General features: G+C 44.1%; 1 protein-coding gene across 4 annotated transcripts in view; it reads left to right on the top strand.

The window, feature by feature from the left end:
* The window catches only part of MPZL1 (myelin protein zero like 1), a 38,597-nt gene that overhangs the window by 11,866 nt on the left and 7,116 nt on the right, over positions 1 to 19,615 (top strand). For 2 of the 4 annotated variants that reach the window (XM_051780082.1, XM_051780085.1), the window contains exons 2-5: positions 3,012 to 3,172; positions 5,877 to 6,090; positions 11,427 to 11,559; positions 14,869 to 14,974. In XM_051780082.1, coding sequence (XP_051636042.1) covers positions 3,012 to 3,172; positions 5,877 to 6,090; positions 11,427 to 11,559; positions 14,869 to 14,974 — 614 coding nt within the window. Of the gene's footprint in view, positions 1 to 2,845; positions 3,173 to 5,876; positions 6,091 to 11,426; positions 11,560 to 14,868; positions 14,975 to 19,615 lie in introns of those variants that run through there. The other 2 variants (XM_051780084.1, XM_051780081.1) reach the window with 2 other exon arrangements.

The following is a 19,615-nucleotide window of genomic DNA, read 5'->3' on the forward strand; positions in this document are numbered from 1 at the left end:
AGTTGATGGGATCAAGGAGGATGTATGGGAGAAGGGCAAATGTTTATCTTTGCCCTATGTACCTTGCAGACCTTCCCTTCCTAAAGCACTCTTCTCTCTCAGTCTCCTGTGATGATTTTTTCCTCTTGAGAGGAACTAAGGCTGAGTAAGCTTGAGGAATAGAGCAGTGGGTAAGTGTGACTGAAATATGACTCAAAATTCAACCTTCTCTAGCTGAAGTATTTAAATACATGGAAGAGGTGGAAGAAGGATGGCAAATCCTGGCAGATGTGGAAAGAAGAGGAAAAGAGCTACAGCTGGAGGTGATCCATGTGGATTTTATTGTGGCAGAGGAGGCCAAAGAATTCAAGGTAGTGGGAACAGCCACCATATCAGTGAGTGTGGGAGTAGGGGGCTAAGGGTGAACAACTGACAAATGTTGTAGCCTCTCTACCACTTCCATGCAGTCACATTAGGATTTAAGGAGCTCATGTCTCATGCTGTAAGACAACAGAGGCAGGAAAAGTGTTTCTGAAGCAGTGAAAGAGGCAGAGGGAAGAAAATGAGCAAAGAAAAACATGAAGTTGAGACAACAGTAGGACATATGAAAATGAAACTTGCTGGAAGTATCTGTAAAGGATTATGTAGTTCCTGTCTTCCCAGGCTGTAGGGAGAAGTATTTTTTTTTCCTTTTGCTTCACTACAGTTCCAGTGAGTTAGAACAGTGACTTCTTTAGATTAAGCAGATCTGTACTACCCACTGCCTGTGTGTGGCAAGCAGTTCTCTGTACCATGTACAAGCAGCCAATGTCTGTGCAGACTCTTTTCTTCCTGCACAAATGCTGAGGGCATCTTGCTTGTTTTATGCTTGAAAGGGAGGCTTGTTCTGTGGCTTGGACTCAAAACAATGGGTTTGATTTTATTTTATTTTTCTTTTCTACTCCATTAGCTGCAAAAAATACATAAAGCACAGCAGCTCTAAGTTCATTTAATTTGATTGCTAGAAGTCTTCGTATGTTCCAAGTAAATATTTGGTAATTGTTTTACAAAAGAATATTTTTTTGCCCACAGTCAGAGTATGTACAAGAGAAAGGAAGTTCTGATACAACTTCTTGATGAAAAATTCACTGCCCCTGTTCCCCACCCCCTTTAGGGTGCTTTTTGTCTCTCACTTGTTTGAAAGGAGAGCAATGAGAGGGGAGTCCAAGGGATCAGAGATAACCTGACAGCACTGAGGATTTAGTGAATTCTGGAAGTAAATTGTGTGGCCTCTGAATGGCAAAATGAATGAATGGTGGCTGCTTCTGGTTCTGGTGGTTGTAATTCATCTGGTATGCTTAATTCTCCCACCCCTGCTTACGTGCTCATTCCGTGTCCCCTGGGCATGTGCTCTGCCTTCCCCTGGCCTGCCACGCTGGCTGCCTGAGGTGGGAGTTCCTTGGAAGCCGTGCCCACGGTGCTTGTTGGGTGTTCCCAGATGGTCAGAGGGCTCCCATCTCTCACTGTTTGGCCATTTCATTGGATGAGCTGCACCTCCCTGTGCTGCAGGGCCAGCTGGTGTTTGTGGCTGGACGGCTGGAGTGGCCCCGTGGATCTGGCAGTCTCGGGGTGAGGAAGGAGTATTGGAAGTGGCACACCTCATGAGAGCTTTGTTTTCCTGTGCCTTGCTTAATTTTAAACTCCCATAAAATAACCTGATTCTAAGGCAAGTCTCCACTTCAAGATGGTCATACCACTTGAAAGAAGCTTGCTGTCTTAACTTTTGAAGGCTGCTGAGCTGGTTGCTCTTGCTGACTAGAAGCACAAACTCCGTGATTTAAGGACTAATGTAGGTGGATTTTTCTCTCTGTTTTTTTTGTCTAAATTTTCTTTGACTGGCATCTTTCTATTTGCTTTGCCTACTTCAAGAGCTAGCTTATTCAAAGCTGAGAAATAAATCAGCTAAGATAATGAAGAAGCAGGAAGGTTTGCTCTCCTCTTTTATAAGGGGGGTAAACTCCCTGAATTTAAGATATTGTAGCCTAGAAACATAGAATCGTATGAACAGAAGTAGATTGCTAGGCTGAAGATCGTGGTTTAATAAAACTTACATGTAAGGTACTGGGGACACAGGTCACATGTGCACCCACCCACAGGGACTTCACAGGATTTTTGCTTTTGCTTGGATGCGACATGAAAGCTGAAGGACATTCTTTTGGGATGTCACAAGATCATGCTTTGTTTTTTAGCATAAACTTGAATGAATGTACAGGTCTTTGCTTAAATCTGGATAGGGAGTTTAGAAGGTGCCAGATAAAGAATATCTTCAACAGGTTTTCCACATAGTGATGGATTTTACTGACTTGGTAGGAAAACTGCCAGTCCAAGAGCAATATTAACCTTAATTTCTTTGAATTTGGGGAGTGGTTGTGGTCTGCTTGCTTGGTAGAAAAAAAGTTAAACTGCTCTTGTGCTTCTAAACTGTAACTGAGTGATTCTTTCTGAGGTCTTGCACACGAAGGCCTTGAAGCATGCCAGAGAGCAGGAGTAGATGGCATAGTTGGGAGCGAGAGTTTATTCCTCCTCAGCTTTCTGGTGGTGAGCTTTTGTTCTACCTACAGCTAGGAAAAACTGGGGATGGGAAACAAGATGTGAGCCAGAGAGGAAACTGAGTAATAGCTGGGTCCACGTTGTGAGTTCCTCTGATGGGGCTTATTTATTACAGTGTCTAGTGGAACCTTGTATGAAAGAGTTTCAAACTCACCCCTTGCGCCATAGAATTGACTTCCACAAACTGTTGCAGGGGAAACATCTGTGGATGGAAAAACATCCTGTGACACATAATACAAGGAAAGAGAAGTGAACTGGCCCACTCTATCCTTGTTTGTATTGCAGGTATAAAATGCAGTGTTTGTGCACATGCTTGATGTGGGAGTTATTGATGCCTCTTCTCTTTTCCCCTTACAGGCAAGGTGATATGAACTTCCTGGTTCTCAAAACAGCACTGATGTCGCTTGTCCTCCTTCTTTCTTCCCTTTACCTTTCCCATGCAGTCAAAGTATCAGCAGTAGAGGTCAACACGCCGGAGGAGATGTTTGTGGAGAACGGGACGGATGCGAAGCTCCCCTGCACGTTCACATCCGTGGAGGTGATCAGCAGCGCAGCGTCTGTGTCCTGGAGTTTTCAACCAGAGGGAGCTGCAACTCGGATCTCAGTAAGGAGGGGCTGCAGGGGGACAAACCTGGGAGGGGAGGCTGCCAGAAGTGTGCAGTGGTTCTTCTAGTTGGTTCTAAGGAGCAAGAAGATTATGGATTCGAGCCTCCTTCAGTGAGTGTAAAATACACCAGCTGCTTTGTTAGTCTGAGGAGAGGGGTGTTGGTGTGGTAGCACTATATACGAAGCAGATGAGCATCTAGGAATCTTCTAAGTTCTCTATCCTCTTGCACTTAAAATGAGTGGTTGCAGGATTTGAATTATCACTGGAATTGCAGTGTTACATTGTGTTGTGCTCGTTGCTTATTTTGCTTGTGTACTGTACAGCCTCTGTTAGAGGGGGCTTGAAGTAACAGCAGTCTCCCTGGTTTCAGAACAGAATTGAATGGCTTAAATCAGCGAGCAGTTACATCCTCGTATTATAGTTATATGACAAGTAAAAAGCCAGGCTAGCAAGGAACTTAGGAAAATATTTGACATCACTCATTTCCTGTATGTTGAGCCCAAGTGGGCTCAGATCCCTTGGGTGTGAAACCTTAAAAGAAATGGCTTTGATAGGTTGTTAGCTGTCTTCTTCCTCTGTTGCATAAGCTGGGCACATCTGAGCTCTCTGACACTTCTGCTTCCTTCTGGTTCCTTGTCCTGAGTGAGAATTCAGAGGAAGCTGAACAAGGGACTCTGGGGCAGCAGGGAAGATGTGGGGACAGCAGGGTGCTCAGCCTGTCTGCTTCCCCTCTGCTGCAGACATGGGATCACTTAAACTCTAGGACCCCTTCAGTGCTCAAAGCAGAGATGATCCAAAACACTGTATGAGCATCTTGCTCAGTATATAGAGCTCTGAAGAACAAGCTTCTCAATTTTCAGTGAAATAAATATTTAGTTTTGAAAAGAGTGCTTTTCTCCTTGGGAAGCCAAAGCAGTAGTTTGTCAAAAGCTTAAGAGAGTAGGGCACATTTCCTGCTAACGTTGAACAGAGTGGGTGAAATCAAGCCATCTGTTTGTACATTTTCCACTCCCCATATATCCTTCCATGCCCTTTCAGCATCACTGTCCAGTTGTGAAAATACAACTTCAGGAGATAACAGTTTTTGGAAGTGTAGCCAGTTCAGACATTCCACATGAATGTTGTTATCAGCACAATTGAGTGAAAAGCAGAAGTGGCCCAGCATGATCTGATGTTCATTCCTCTGTTTCTTTTGAGGGGCTGGGGGAAGGATAGAGGGAACATTTTTCTTTTATGAGCCCAAGTCATATCATTACATATCTTGGTGGGCTTTAATTTGAAAGACTGGTTTCATGATTAGCTCATGTCTAAGCTAAGTCCATGCTCCTCTTGGCGAGGATGGTCCTGCCCCTCTTCAGAATCACATTGGCAATCTTATGGCCACGTGGTGAGGCTGACTTGACCAAGAGCTTCCCCTCCTTGTCCCCTTCCCCTGACACATGTCCAGGGATAGAGACATCTCTGCGTGAACGAAACATCTGATCACAGCAGAGTTTCACAATCAGCTCGAAATCACAACCAGTCAAATTCTGTCAGTTTTAGGTTTCAAAAGAAGCCTCATGTTAAATCACTCAATCATAGGCAAGGAGTGGCTTGAGTCACTTAGCCTGTGTTTCAGGACATATTTTACTTTGTCATTTCTCCTCCCCCAGGTGAGGACACCTAGAGAGCTGAGGAATCTACCTCTTGCCTTCTAGACTTCCGGTCGGATGACTTCCCCTGTGCACAGGGGGGTGGTAATGCAGTGCTGCTGTGCTAAAGGTTATAATCCAGCTGGAAAAGCTGCAGACTGATGCAGTTCCTCCAAAATGTTGAAAGATGACTGTGTGCTAGCAGACTTCCTTCCACATGAGACAGTTTGTTGGATTTATGCTAATCTGTAGACCTCTCTTAGGGGATCCCGTGTGTTTGAAAGCAGAGGTGTCCTGTAGAAGTCTGTGCACTTCTACTGCTGTAAATTCCAATTTTGGTCAGGTATAGTTAGGACACATGCAGTTTCTCCCTAGACTGTACTACGCAGGTTCATTCTTCAAGGATTTTTGGTCTTGTCTGGGTTGTGCAGGGCCAATGTGCAACTTACTCATCAAAAAACTCAGAAACAGTTCTATTTAGTTACTTGAAGGTTTCTGGAAAACAGCTAGATATGCTCTGCATTGCTCATGGGATCTTTTTGGGGGGTAGAAGGAAGGAGGATGTTGCATGTTAATTTAGCTGTGCTTTAGTTGCAAGTAACACACAGCAAAACACGAGATAGGAAACTTGGTATCCTTTCCCTATGAGGATGCAGGCGGTTTCCTGTGCCTAAAAGATAGATGGCTATGTTCCAGAACTGTTCTGTCCTTTAATTATTCCCAGGTTACCAGTCTTTTTCTCCCCCCCCCCCCCCCGTGTGCAAAACTCTATGTCCCTCAAAACAGGAAAAAAAAAACCAAACAACAAAACAATCGAACCACAAAACAAGTCAAAACCAACAGAAAACTGGAACTTGTGGTCTGCTGTGCTGGTAGGGTTGAGGTATAAGCCATAGCATGATTATGTGATCAAGAGGCAACAAGCCAGACTAAAGTGGTGAGGCAGGAGGAGGGAAAAAATTTTCAAATATGTGTCATTCAGATGGTTTTGAGAGAATGCTGTAACAATGAGAGAAGCGTGGTAGCTCTCTAACTGGATTGTTCTTATATCCTCTTTTCCTTGACTACAGTTTTTCTATTACTCTAATGGAAAATCATACCCTGGAAAGGACATACCATTTAAAGACAGGATCACTTGGGCTGGAGATCTTAACAAGAAAGATGCTTCTATCACTATATCAAACATGCAGTTCCGGGACAACGGCACGTACATTTGTGATGTCAAGAACCCACCTGACATTGTTGTCAAACCAGGAGAAATCCGAGTTAGAGTTGTGGAGAAAGGTATTCACCCTATATGGTTTTTTTTCCTTCCCACCTTTTTTTAATTTTATTTTATTTTCCCCCTCCCTTGTCTGTGTCACTTTTATTGGGGGTGGGGGAGTAGCCTGGAGGGAACAATTATACTTTTAATTCTCTTCTTCCAGGTCCTAATGATTGAACCGAATATCTGTCAGCTGTTTAAAAAACTGAATGTCACACACTTTTCCTCTATACCCGTTAATTCCTATGCTTTGAACAATTATTAGCAAAAGCTGGTGGAAGCCTTGATGAAAACCTATCCTCTCATTTCAAAGTCCTATGAAAGTATTTCCTGCATTTCACTACATTAAGGGCTAGGATGACATTTGAAATCTGGGGAGCAAGGAGACAAAGTGGCAGACTCTTTCCTTTGGAACCCTTCTGGTATATATAATGGAATACAACACCAAAGATCTGGCCCAAGCACCTACTGACAGTGAAATGCTGCTGTCTTCCCTGCAAGGGTGTTTGTGTTGGATGTACATTCAGTCTCTTCTACTGGGATGTTCTTTCAGTGGTGACCCTTATAAATGGCAAGGGCTGGCTGCTTGCAGCCACATAAGGCTTCTGGTTAGCATTTGGCAACATCACTCACAGTCCAAACACTTAGATTCTGTGTGTCAATTTGGCTCTTTATTTCCCTTGATCATCCGAAACATTTGATTGTGCTGCCTAAGCTGGAGGTCAGCCAAAGTGAGATGCTTCCTGCAATGAAATGATTCTTGCAGTGATTGGATTTCCAAACTCGTAATTGAATAAGGACAAGAATAAGTGCTGAATTCTCAAATGGCAGTGCAGATGCAGCTGTTTCATGAGATTTTAGTATGTTAGGGAAGATACCTATGTGTATGCTCTAATCAGAATGATGCTGCTGCTATAGCAGGTGTGTACCCCTGCTCATGAGGTCATTCCATGTTTCTTTGTATTTAACTTTTCTCTTCATGCAGCAGTTTGAGTTGGACGGACCTCTGGAGGTCCAAGCATCACTTAGAACTTTCTGTTTCTTGGAAGTTTGAAGTCTATATAAAACAGGGGCAGTTTATTTTCTCACAGTGAAGATGGTCACCATGAAGAAGCAGTAAAGCAAAGTCAGGCTGTTCTTGGCAAAGCCTCTTCAGATTTTAACCCAGGTTAAGCAAATGAAGGCTGACTTAGGTCCACTAATTCAGCTGATATTTTTTCAACAGACTTGCACACTGGCTTCCCCATAGGTGGGGCTCTGGACAAGAAGATCACAACGATTGTGGAGGAAACCTTGCATTCAAAATAGTTCTCATCCTGAGAAAAATGCTGCAACAGTTGTCTTCGAATTCTTAAGAAGGCTGTGAAAACAGGTTTTCAAGCTATAGCTGCAATGCTGTCTTGCATTCTGACTTCAGCTGAAAGTACTGCTCCTGTAATAAATAGGTCGTAACTCTAGTTGTAAAAGGCAACTACTTCACAGTGTGTTTGAGACAGCTGGTGTTGCCTGGAGGTTGTTCATCTTTGATCTGAAAGCACATGGGGTTAAAAATGAGAATTGTGTGAAAATCTTTATACTTACGAGCAAGGGAAACTTCCCTTTCCTGCCTGTTTCATAAAACTGATGCTAACACGCTTTCAGCGAAAATGGAAATTGCTTTAAATTACAGTGATAATTAGTGGAAAGTGTTCTCTGGATGGCTGGATTTTTGGTTTGTGTTGAGCTGTTAACTAAAATGTTAGCTTTCAGAGCTGGTGTTCTGTTATGTAGCTGGGAGTATCTGTTATAATGAAGTCATTGGCTGCTCTGGAAGTACTTATGAGGAAATCATGTAACTGGAATGCTGGAAAATATAGGAAAAACATGGGGGCGAAACATTCTTTAGCTGAACTAAATGATCATAAAATTGTGTGAGCTCTTCTGTAGTCTGCTGGACCATGTTCTGAGAAGCAATAAAGCCATACTCTAGTTTCACATGCAAACAGTTGCATTTTTTTATATGGTCTTAATAACCTCTGTCAACAGAACGTAACTGCTGTCCATCACTCAGACTCAACAAACCAGAAACCCCCCTGAGTCAAAGTGACAACACCATCAAATTTTAACATTGTTCTTCCAGCAAACACTCTGCTCCCTAGTTTTGGATTGTTACTTGATTTCTTGCTCTGAAAACGTGTGTGTGTTTTCTTTTGTGGTGTACAAGGCAGCAGCTGCTCTGCTGACAGAAATGCATGTCTGTTTTGATGCTTTTGCAGGCAGTTATTCCTGCACTTTTGGAAAGGTGAACAAGCACAGAAAATAGGGGACTCCTACTTCTTATGTGCCTCAAAATAAATTTATTTTTGCATGGGGCTCAAATACAATCACCTGAAAAATATTACCATCTGTAGGACTTTCTTCCTTAATAGCAGAAGGATCTCTGGGCTGCTGAAGGTTCTGAAAAGAAGGGATGTCTTCTTTTAAGTTGTGGCACTGTCATGGTTTGAGATAGCCCCAAAATCCAATTCCCTAGCTCCATCCCCCCTCCCACATCTCAACCTAATGTGAGATGGGTTTTTCCAGACAAAACACACCAGACTCAAAGTGGGGGAAAGGGAATATATTACAATGACTGTACAAATAAATACCACATCACATTATACACACGATCACAACTATCTCTACCATGACATATAGTATTTACAGTGGATCAGATCTCTTCTCCCCTCCAAATAAAAGTCCAGGAGGGAAAGAAGGACAGATCCCTTCCAGTCCTTAAGCAGCAGGATCTTCTGAGGCAGCAGTCTGTCTGTCTTCTCCACATGCAGCAGCTGATAGCTGGCTTTCTGCCAGCACTCACGAGGGAGGTATCCAAGCCTCTCTCGGCCCCATCGCCTCCAACCGAGGGGTCTTCCGTGGGCTTCGTAACCCCAGACAAGGTCGTATCACCACGTCATATCACAAAGACACGGGGGTCTTTGTGACGGTCTGGTATCTCCAGGAGACTCAGCTCCTTGCAGGGCCTCTGTGCCCTGTCTCTCAGGCTGCCACCGTGGCAGCAGTGCAAGGGGGGGGAGAACCAAGGTCAACTCCCCCCACATTCCTCTGGCCATCCCGGTCCAGCTCCGGGACGCTCTGAGCTTCTCAGCTCCTCTCTCTCTCTGGTGCTGCATACTCCAAGGCTCCTCTAAAATAGGAGTCCATCTACTCCTCCTTTCTCGGAGGTCTCAAAGGAGTTTTGGGGGGCTGGTACAGTCTTACCCCCAGAACTCTGTCTCTCAGGCTGCTGGCTCTCTCTTCTTCTCGGCTCTCCTTCCAGGAGTCTTCTCTGGTGCTGCATGTTGTTTCTGCTGCTCCCCCGGTTCAGGTCCTTATCTCTGGCTCTCTGCCACCGTTTCTCTGGTCAGTGCCGGCTGCTGCTCTGTGCCCATGGAGAAAACATCTCCCGGCATAACTACAGGCACCTAGCCCAGCTTTATGCTGTTCCAGGTCCCCGCAGGCCCCCGCTGGGGGCTGGGAGGCCAAAGCCCCCTGGAAGGGGCTCCGAGCCCCTTCCTCGTGGCTCACAACATGGCCACCTCTCCAACAACCACCAAACTACAACTCATCTCTTCCGGTGAGCTTGTGGGATGTTGACATTTTTGCAGGAGCGCCCATTGGACAGAACTCCAAAACTTACAGGGGTTTCCACCCCTTGGGGTCTACCACTTTTCTAGCCTCTGGGGGAAAACAAGATTCAAACCATGACAGGCACTCATGTCTTCATCTGTAATTTCTTACTGAGGCAGCTCTTCTGAAAGTCACTGAACCCCAAAAGAACAGAACTAAGTGAAAGCCCTGTTTTCTTAGTATGATGCACCTGCTTCAGGGTTCTGCTCCCTTCTGCATAAGTGTGTCAAAATGGGCTTGGTCAACAGACTACAGACTGGCTGGGAAGGGCTTGAATACACCTGGTCTGTGGTCCTTGCTGGAACAAGTCTGGCAAAGAATGACTAAGATGATTAAGGGACTGAACCACCTTTCATACGAGGAGAAATGGAGAGAAATGGGGCTGTCCAGGCTGCAAAAGAGAAGAAGGGGTAATCTAGCCTGCAAAAGAGAAGAAAGGCTCAGGGGAATTCTCTCACCAGTGTTTATGTACATTGATGGCATCTAAAGAAGACTGAACCGGGCTCTTCAGCGGTGCTTGGTGACAGGACAAGAGACAATAAGTGTAAATTGAAACACAGGAAATTCTGTCTGAGCTTAACTCCACATTTTCACTGCGACTGAACACTGGAGTAGGTTGCCCAAAGAGTCTCCCATCCCTGGGGACAGTCAATTCCAAACTGAGCAGTGTTGAGCAAACTGAGCTACCTGATCCCACTTGAGCAGGGGGGTTGGATTGGACAATCTCAAGATGTCCCTTCCAACCTCAGCAGTTCTGTGACAACCAGATGAAGGTGAGAGAAAAGTCTGAGACAGATTTTTCTGTATAAGAAGACCTGTTGGCTCTTCTGCTGATTCACTTGTATTTGGTACAAGTAGCTGGTACAGCTTGGAGTCTTGTAAGAAACCCTCTGGCCTAAGATGTTCCTTGCATTAAACACAGTGCAGGGGGAAGGAGAGGACTTTGTTTCTTACTGGGAGAAGCTATAATGGTAGTGTGTATTCTTTATCTTGTAGGTCTTTTCTACTCATTCTCTTCTCATTGGCTTTTGTTTCTGACTGCTCTTTCTTGGCCTACATTCCCTCAAAATAATATTAGGGAAAATGTGAGTAAAGCAATACTGCATTCCTCTACGTATATTTCTGGTATTGTGCAGTGATCCTGACGCAAGAAGGAAAAAAATGCATCCATAAAAATGTAAAGAGCTGTATTTAGAGACACCAGAATCATGTAAAAACACTAGTAAGAGTGATCATGGGTAGGAACTGTGCTGTCTGCTGCATGCTACCTGGGGAACACCCAGCCTTCAGTGGGTTAGCAACGTACTGTGTTCAAATCTGCTTTCAAGCGTGCTTGCCTTTTCCTGTTAACCTTGGTGGGAATTTGCAGATGGATGTAAGTTCCCCCCCACACCCCTTCAGATACAAAACGAGACAGGGTTGTCCTCATTGTCAGCTGTGTTCCCTGACATGTAAAACTTCTTGGTTCGACACAAAGGCAGTTCTGAAGGACGGTGGCACTGAGAATGCCCCCGGTGCGTGCTCTGTCCACACGCTGTTCTGCTGGCTGCCTGCTGTCACCACCTCTCAGGCTGCAGGTTGTGGTTTCTGGATGTTACATTAGTGCCTCCCGCTCTAAACGAATCCAAGCTCGAGAGCGTTTGTGGTTTGCACTTCTGTTGATGAGGGAATGCAGAAGAGTTGAATGTTTTCTCCCTTCTCTCCCCAGACAGCCTGCCTGCGTTCCCCATTGCCACGGTGGCAGGGATAGCCATCGGTACGGTTACAGGTCTCTCATCGCTCATCTCTATTGTCGTGTGTCTTGTCATCAGAAAGAACAACTCTAAAAAACGATACTCTGGGTAAGAGATCTCCCTCCTCACCTTTGGGTGATGTGAGGAACAGCAGCAGGAGCAGAGGGAGGGCTTGAAGGGGGGTAGGAGTTGTTTCGGCCAAGTCTTGGCAGCCATGGCTACAGATAGGGTATGGCCATGTGGAGCACTGATCATCTGCCTTTAATGAATTATCTTTGTACTGTGCTTGAAAAGGCATACTGACCAGGAGTTGCACCTGAAAATCACTAGATATTGAAGTTGATCCCCAGCCACAGGCATATATGCCCTAAGAACATTTAATCCAAGATCCCCTAGCTCTGGTCTGTTCCCCTTCCCTCCAGCTCTACTTTCCCTACCACCTGCAAAGGAAAAGTGCCATATGTACACTTTCAAGGAATGCTCTGTGTTGAGACTAGGACTGGATTTTTCAGTCTGACTCCTAAGCCTGGAGTATACTTGCCAAAACCCCATTCATCACCAGACTTCAAAGTAAGGAAGGAGTAGCCACTCTGCATCCGTTCTCATTCACTGTCTGGTTTTTGTTAACTGTTCCCATCCCTGCAGGGTTTTTAATGTTAGGAGGGTAACCCCAAAGTGAAGCACAGTTCTTTGCGTGGGCATATGAAAAAACAACAAGAACTAACAAAGGCAGATTTGAGTCCTGTGGTGATGAAGCTTGATACTGGTGGAGGAGGTGCTTCCTTTTTTCTCCTCTCTAATTAGATGGTAATTTGCTTCTATAAGAAAGAATGAAAATTATGTATGGAGTCTTAGAAACAAACCCCAAACTTATAACTTTCTTCTGTTCTTTCCCCAACAAATATTCCTGCTTGCTGCAGGTCCTTTGGGTTGCCCTTGGGATAAAAGAAAATAACTCCAAAAATAAACTTGTGGGGATTTCCAAATTAAACTTTGCCCTGTCCTTTTCCCAGTTGGAGAGCTTAGAGAAAGGGAGTTGGCTATTGCCCAATGGTAAGGCTAAATACATCAAAGGCGGCTGTGTGTGCTCAAAATTGTGTGGAAAGCCTGGTTTTCCCTCTCTGCATGTGTCCTTCCCCTAAGAATTGAGAAGAAGCCTGCAGTGTCATGCACCAGCAGTGTGCCTGAGGTGGCCTGCTTGCCTTGTTTCCCACTGACCTGCCCTCCAGTGTCTTCCTGCTGGAGGACACACGCTGGTGCCGAGCCTGGAGCAGTAGTTCATGCACTGTGATTTCTTGTAGTAGATTTAACTGCTCTCTTGGGAAAGTAACCTCTGAAGTTTAAATACTGCTTTCACTGACCATGCCAGCTCTGCATGATGTGTAGAGAGAAACCAGCTGTGCTGTGACCCCTTCCAAACTTATGGATTGTCTTCTCTACGATGCTAACTCGGTGTGTGGTGGTGGTGGTGGTGGAGAGATGCACTTACTCCCAGATAACCATTCTGCCTTGAACCGAGGTGTGCTGGGGCCCTGCGCGGCATCTGGAACCCCTGCATGGCCACAGTCTCCATTCATGCTCTGACTTTGGTGTTTCTTTTGTTTTGTTTTGTTTTTTTTTCTTTCTGCCTTGGTGTGCTGGGATCGGATCCTGCTTACCTTCCTCTCCTTACAGAGATCCTGATATAGACGCCAGATTGGGAATGTAACAGGGCTGGGTCTTCTCTTCCAGTCCCACTAGACACCATGGTAACTAATCAAGTTGGTGGTTGCTGTTAATACCTGTGTGTGTGTACACGTTTCCTCTTCCTTTGCTGACTAACCAGCTAGCTCTCCACTAACATAACTTCACTGTAATTTGTGCTGGAATCTGTTGGCAAAGGGATGATGCATTTCACTGGGTGCTTGGGTTTCATTGTCTCATGTCTAACTGGGGTGGAGTTTGCTGTTTAGCCCAGATGGTGTCCCTCCATCTCTTCCAACAGTGAACTCGCCAGTGCATTGACTAAAGCACAGAAAATTCAGAGCCCTTTCTGTTTCAAAATAAAAGTAAATTCCCTGACAGTGTTCCTCTGTCTCAGACAGCTTGGGTGTTTGAAAACTTGGAGGGATCTAAGTACATTAGTTGCTTAAACCTGAGTGATAACATTTAGATAGTGTAGATCTGAGGAATTTTGTGGCTAAAACAGTGAGTGATACATAATTTTAGTAACAGAAGGGCTGCATTGTCTCTAGTACAGTAGAAACCCCTTCCATGATGGCTGGGGCAGTATTTTTTTTTTTAAATTCTTAACTGCTGCATGTATGAGGAGCTAAGTCTGCTATGGTTAGACTTATCAAAGGGTAAAAAATGCTTGCCCTGTGAGGATGTGGTCTGCTTAATGTCACTGTCGTCGTTTGTTTGCTTCTGTACTTACTTTATAGATTATCTGTCTATGAAGATTGAGGAAAAAGGAGGCCCAGTGGTCAGAGGGTTGTGGTAGCAAAGGGAGCTCCCATGTCTGCTGCCAAGGAGATGGCTGGTTTGCTTTCCTGGGTGCTTTGGTACAAGGAGGTAGATCTAGCACTGAGAGACCCATTACTGCATTGCCCAGAAGCTGCTGACTTTCAGGGCATTTGCTCCTGTGCTTAGATCTGCGATATTCCTTTCTCTGTCATAGGGTTGCTTTCTTTTCAGTCCTGCTTTAAGCAGATGGAAAGAAGCAATCAGAGAGTGAAAACTGGCAGCCTTCTTTTAGGGCTGTTGGTTCTCACCACAAGGCAGTTCTTCTGTTTGAAAAACAAGATTTGCTTGATTATTCAGGTAGCCATGAGGGCACATAGCTTAAAATGTCATGTGGGACTCTTGAGGTGATTGCTCCAGAGACGAATATCTGCTGTGAGTGGGCGGCATTAATTTGGGATCACAGCCTAAGCAAAGCAAGGGAACTAATGTGGAGTTTGGTAGGAAGTACCTTGCTGATATGAAAAGCTGGTGGCTCTTGCAAGTGTTGGCTCTAACACTGGTATAACAGTTGACTCAGTAACTAGGACTGTTTAACTTCTAGTTAGAAGATAATTGCCATTTACCACTGTTAGTTGAGTCTGAAGCCCCAGAGAAGAAAACACATGGGTTGGGTTGAATGGGAGTATCTAGGGAACAGGGATTTTGGAGGAGCTGCTGTCCTATGTTAATAGTTGCTCCTTCATGTTGCTTACTAATAAAACTCGGAGGAAGGTTAGAGAAATACCTCGGGAGAGATGGAGAATCGTGTGTGTTTATTTTAGAATCCATTGTGTTCACTTTTACTTTGGCGTGATCTGCCACTCTCATCTTGCCATCACTCGTCTTTTTGTTTTTTGTTCTGTTTTTTTTTTTGGGTTTTTTGTGTTGCCTCTTGAACATTGTCGTGCAAACTCTGCTCTGCCACCTCGTCAGCTGCAGTACCTCTGAGAGCTTGATGTCTCCGGTTAAGCAGGCTCCGCAGAAGGCGCCCTCCGACACAGAGGGCCTGGTAAACAGCGTGCCCGCCAGATCACACCAGGTAAACTGCTCCCTGCTGCTTCCCCGAGCAGGATCCTCCCAGAGCGTGGGGAACATGGTATGGAAAACATAAAGGCAGGGTGGGATGCGTGCGTTAGGTGCTACCTGTTAAAGTGCTGGGGGGTGAGAGTGTGTGCTCCAAACCAGGGGTGGACAGGAAGCTGGGACTGGTGGACTCTTCTGCAGAAGGCTTAGTGCAATTGGAAGATCAGCATTTTGCTACTGGCTGGGATGGAGTTTTATGCCCTTTTCATCCTAAATTATAAGGAAAAGATGGTTGTGGTCTTGTGCGTCAGCATACACAGGTTGTAGTGCAGTGCAGGGTTGGCAAGGATCAGGAGTGGGCAACGACTAGCTGTTCAGTGAAAAGACAGCATTGTCTACTAGATATGTAATCACCCCATAAAGCTGCCTAATGTCTTTTGAGGTTGTAGTGGGGAGGAATTTTCCTCTCTCGTGCTCTGTGGTGTGTACTCCCTTCAGAGGGCGAGGAGGCAGCGCGGTGCAGACACTGAGCAGCGATGGCCAGTTTGCAGATGGCTCGTGCTGCTGAGAGCTCTCTTCTGCAGAACCTCCCAACTCATGTGGGCTTGAAAGTGCCACTTTTCATGCTTGCTGCTGTTGGCAAAGTCCTGCTGACTTTGAAGGAAAAAACTGTCTCTTATCCAGACTTAACATCGCATGGGAAATTAGTTAGAGGGGAGAGGGCATGAGTCAGACAGGGATTCTATGCAACGTATGATTACCTGTTAAAAGTGTGCACGATTTCCTAATTTGGAAGCTGTTTCTTACCTCTTGATTCATGTATTCCCAGCAATTTTCCTGTGGAGGTACAGACCCTGAATGAATTTAAGTTCAAAATGGACTTTTTCTTGATTAACCACCTTTTAGAAAGTGTATGAACTGGTGGGTTTCTAAGTCAAAGTTAATACCTGGGTTCCTAATTTTTCCCAACAAAACAATGGAGATGTGTGTTCATGTGTTAACACTACAGGAAAAAAACCTAAATGTGCTTTATCCGGTGAGCTGGATAAAGTCAAAGTCCCTACTCTGTTGGGCTTCTGGTTTGGTTTTGAAATGCATTTTGTTCTGGGCCTTGCAGTATTTCCAGAGTTTTAGCACACAGGCCCACAAAACTGCCTTCTGACTTGGGAGATCAGTTATTCTCTGAACACAGAGGTTATATACTCAAGTTGTAAGATTTAAAGATAAGTTCAGATTTTGACTGGAATGAGTCTAGTAGCAGCAGCTTATAAGGCCTAGATAAAGCTTGTCTTTTCTAGTTCACGGGAGGAGCTTCTAGAATGGGTGAGTGAGACAGGTGCTTCCTGCTGTTCCCCCTTCCAAAAAAAAAAAAAAAGGTTTTGTGGGATTTATGTTGCAGTAGGTGTTGGAGTTGATGTCCCTAGGTCACAAGGCCGAGATGTTTTGTCTAATTACTGTCCTGGTATGAAGCAGTACATGGAAGTGCCCTGAGAGCTACAGGGATTAAGAGTTTTGCTGTTCTGCACTTACATGTTAAAAGACTTTAATGTTTTGGTGTGAAAACTTGCAGTGTCCTCACGTTCCCATGTCCTCAGCGTTCTGGGTCTCAATGTACTGGAAGGAACATGTCAGAGTAAATCTAAACTGTGTAAAGATAACTCAGGATCAGTGAGCTTTTGCCCTTCTGTAGTTACCCTGGTCTGCTTATTCCTTAAGAGGGCCCTCCAGGGTCTTCCTGCAGGTAAGTTCCTAAAGGAAAACTCAGAGTGTGAACACTGCTGATCTCAAAGGAAAAATACTGCAAATGGCTTTTGTTTCCTTCAGATTTTTACATTTTTAATCTCTTAGGCAAAAAAGAGTTTTGTCTGGATTTTCTTTTCTTGGCAAACATTTGTAGCAGCAAGTGGTTCCTCTGCCTTCTGTTAAACGTTTGCCCCATTTTACAGAACAAACAAACAAATGTACTTTTCTTTAAAAACATCCACAATGAAATCAGGGTAGATCAGATTTTGAACAGAATGTTTAAATCAGTGAGAAAACTAAATTTCAGTTGCATTTCTATATTTCACTTATATTTTTAACTTCTAGCCATTGTTTTGTTGATTATTTTTATAAGGGTCAGATCAACATATTTGAAATCTAGCATCACATATGTGATAGTATACCATATATATATATATATATATATATATATATTACCAAGAAATACCCAGTATTTCTTGGTAATCAAGAAATTAGTTGCAGTATCCAAGCTTTTGAGGTGTTGTGTAGGTGAAATGCAGATATCCAGATTCCTGGAGTTCCCAGAAGCTGCTTGCTGATTCAGGCACACTCTTGTCTCTTGGAATGCCTGGCAGTTTTACACCAGTGGTTCCCACAGTCAGTGCTGTGGTCAAACAGCAAAGGCCTGTGGTCTTCCTTGTAGCCTTTCACTTGGTGGGATGTGTAGGAAGTGACTGAATGCTTTGTGCTGGAAAAGAGCTGTGAATACAAATACACAACCGCTGCCTCTGCAAGTTAAAAACAGCGACAGAGGTCTCTTAAAGAGTGGCATTTAAATTTATTAAATTAAGTTTATTCTTTTTTTTTATTTATGTGTCAGTTTAAGTATCAGTGGTGGAGTATTTGTCCACATCACTTCTCAGCTGAAAGTGCACTGAGGCTGCATTTTCTCTGTGTGTTTTGAGTGCGAGTTAATCAGGTGTGGACCTTGCTTTTTGGAGTGCCCCAGAGTGCTGAAAGTGTGAAAATCTGATTCTGTGAGTGCTCAGCTGATTAAATCAGCTCCACTTGTTTTCACTGTGCCTTCCTTCTCCTCAGGTACGTTCTGTCCTGTCACATTTGTGTGTGGTGTTTCTTGTCCGTGCCATCACTCTGTGGTGACTCCTGTCCTACCATGACTATTACTTGAAGGCCAGAATTACACATATTTCCCACGTGGATGTCCTCGTTTAGTAAACTGGGTTACAGCAGTCAAATGGGAGGGCAGATTGTCCCAAAATATGCCAAACTCCAAGGTGGCTGTCACTTGTCTTTGTGCTTTGCAAGGAGCTGAGTGTTCACTTCTGGGCAGGCTGAAGGACACTGATGCTCAAGAGTGATGTCCACAGAAGGCTCTTCTGATGTACAGAGCAGGTTGGTGCAGAGGTTCCTGAGCAGGGAGGTCTCTCAGTGTAGAATTGGAGAGCACTGAAGCTGCATTAACATCTGCTACAGAAGTGCAGATCTCTGGCTTTACTCTTTCTGGTTTAAGATAGATCTGAACAGGCTGTGTTTGAGCTCTGTTCCAGGCTTTAAACTGGTTCTCACGACCCCGAGAAGGAGCAGTTCATAGTGCCAGGAATCTTGATTTAAATTTCAGATAACTTTCCTGGAGCTGGAATCTGTGGTAGTTGGAACAGGTTTCAGAATCTAGAGAATTTGAAAATACTGTAGTCTCCTGTTAGACCATGATGGTCTAGCTTTGTAATTCCTTTTTCTTTGCTGTAACTTGCAATTCATGACAGCTGACAAACCCTTAGCAGGTACTCCTGCTGTTCTTTTCCCTTCAGTTCTAAATGGAAAAATTGCAAGGTTCTGGGAAATGCTGGTTTTGTGTAGCAGTGCTAGTCTGTCTTCTGATTCTGAAGAGTCAGGATGAGCTTATTTGGGATTAGATGAAAGTTCTGAATTGTTTAGACTTTTTTTTTTAAGTGGCCCTGAATTAGTTGATTGTAGTCAGCTAGAAAATCAACTGACAGCAAATTAAATAGATGGAGCATTGTAATAAATCCTTGGTCCTCCTTTGCCCTTTGTTAGCTAACCTACCACTTACTTAGGTGGCTGACAGTGAACATACTGAGACAGTGGTAGCTTGGTTTGGGTCGGGTGATCAGGCCAGTCAGTCCCTCCACCACCACCTAACATTCTGGTTGCAGCAGAATAGCTGTATTGAAATGGCATAAACCAAGAATAGTGATAACTGATCCTGAGGGGACAGGATCAGTTAGGTCAGAGTAGTGATAACTGGTCCAGAGTGAACTTCCATGGTAGAAAATTGATCCATCAGAATTACTTGAACAAAACTTGGAGAGTCATAATGATTGCTTTATGCAGTTATAGATTTATTAATTTTATTTTTTTTTAACTGACAGAAAGTGCCCTTGAGCTGAATTTATCCTACCTCTGGCTTCAGGCAGATGAGACTTCCAAAATTGCTTGCAAATAAACTTTAAGGTTACTTTGCCTTCAAGTTTATGTAGCTAGTGCACTCTGATTGGAATCAGTAATGTAATCCTGGTACAGTGTTGGAGACCAGAACAACATGAAAGCAAATAGCAGAAAAAGGAAAAAAATTACTATATTGAGATTTAAAATCCAGGATTTTCTAAGACACCAGTGTCCTTTTTTTTCCCTTCATTTTCTCAGTCTGCTGTTTATATTCAGTGTTTTTTATCCACTTGCAAGTTTTTCCCCTTCTGTCTGTCTTCTGCTCTTTTATCACCTTGGAAATACCTTACCCAGAAGGAAGAAAAATGTGGATTTAAATTACTTCTGAAAGAGAACAAGGTATTTATCAGGTGTGTGCTTTGCCACTGTGCTGGGGGGAAAACAGCTGTGCAGGAAGGTACTTTACGGTCCTTTAAGGGCTTAATTTTCTGTACAGAAGGTCTCTTTT

This window comes from Manacus candei, unplaced genomic scaffold (assembly GCF_025592945.1).
Source record: "Manacus candei isolate 608988 ecotype Guabito, Panama unplaced genomic scaffold, ASM2559294v1 h1tg000014l, whole genome shotgun sequence".
Classification (NCBI taxonomy): Eukaryota; Metazoa; Chordata; class Aves; order Passeriformes; family Pipridae; genus Manacus; species Manacus candei.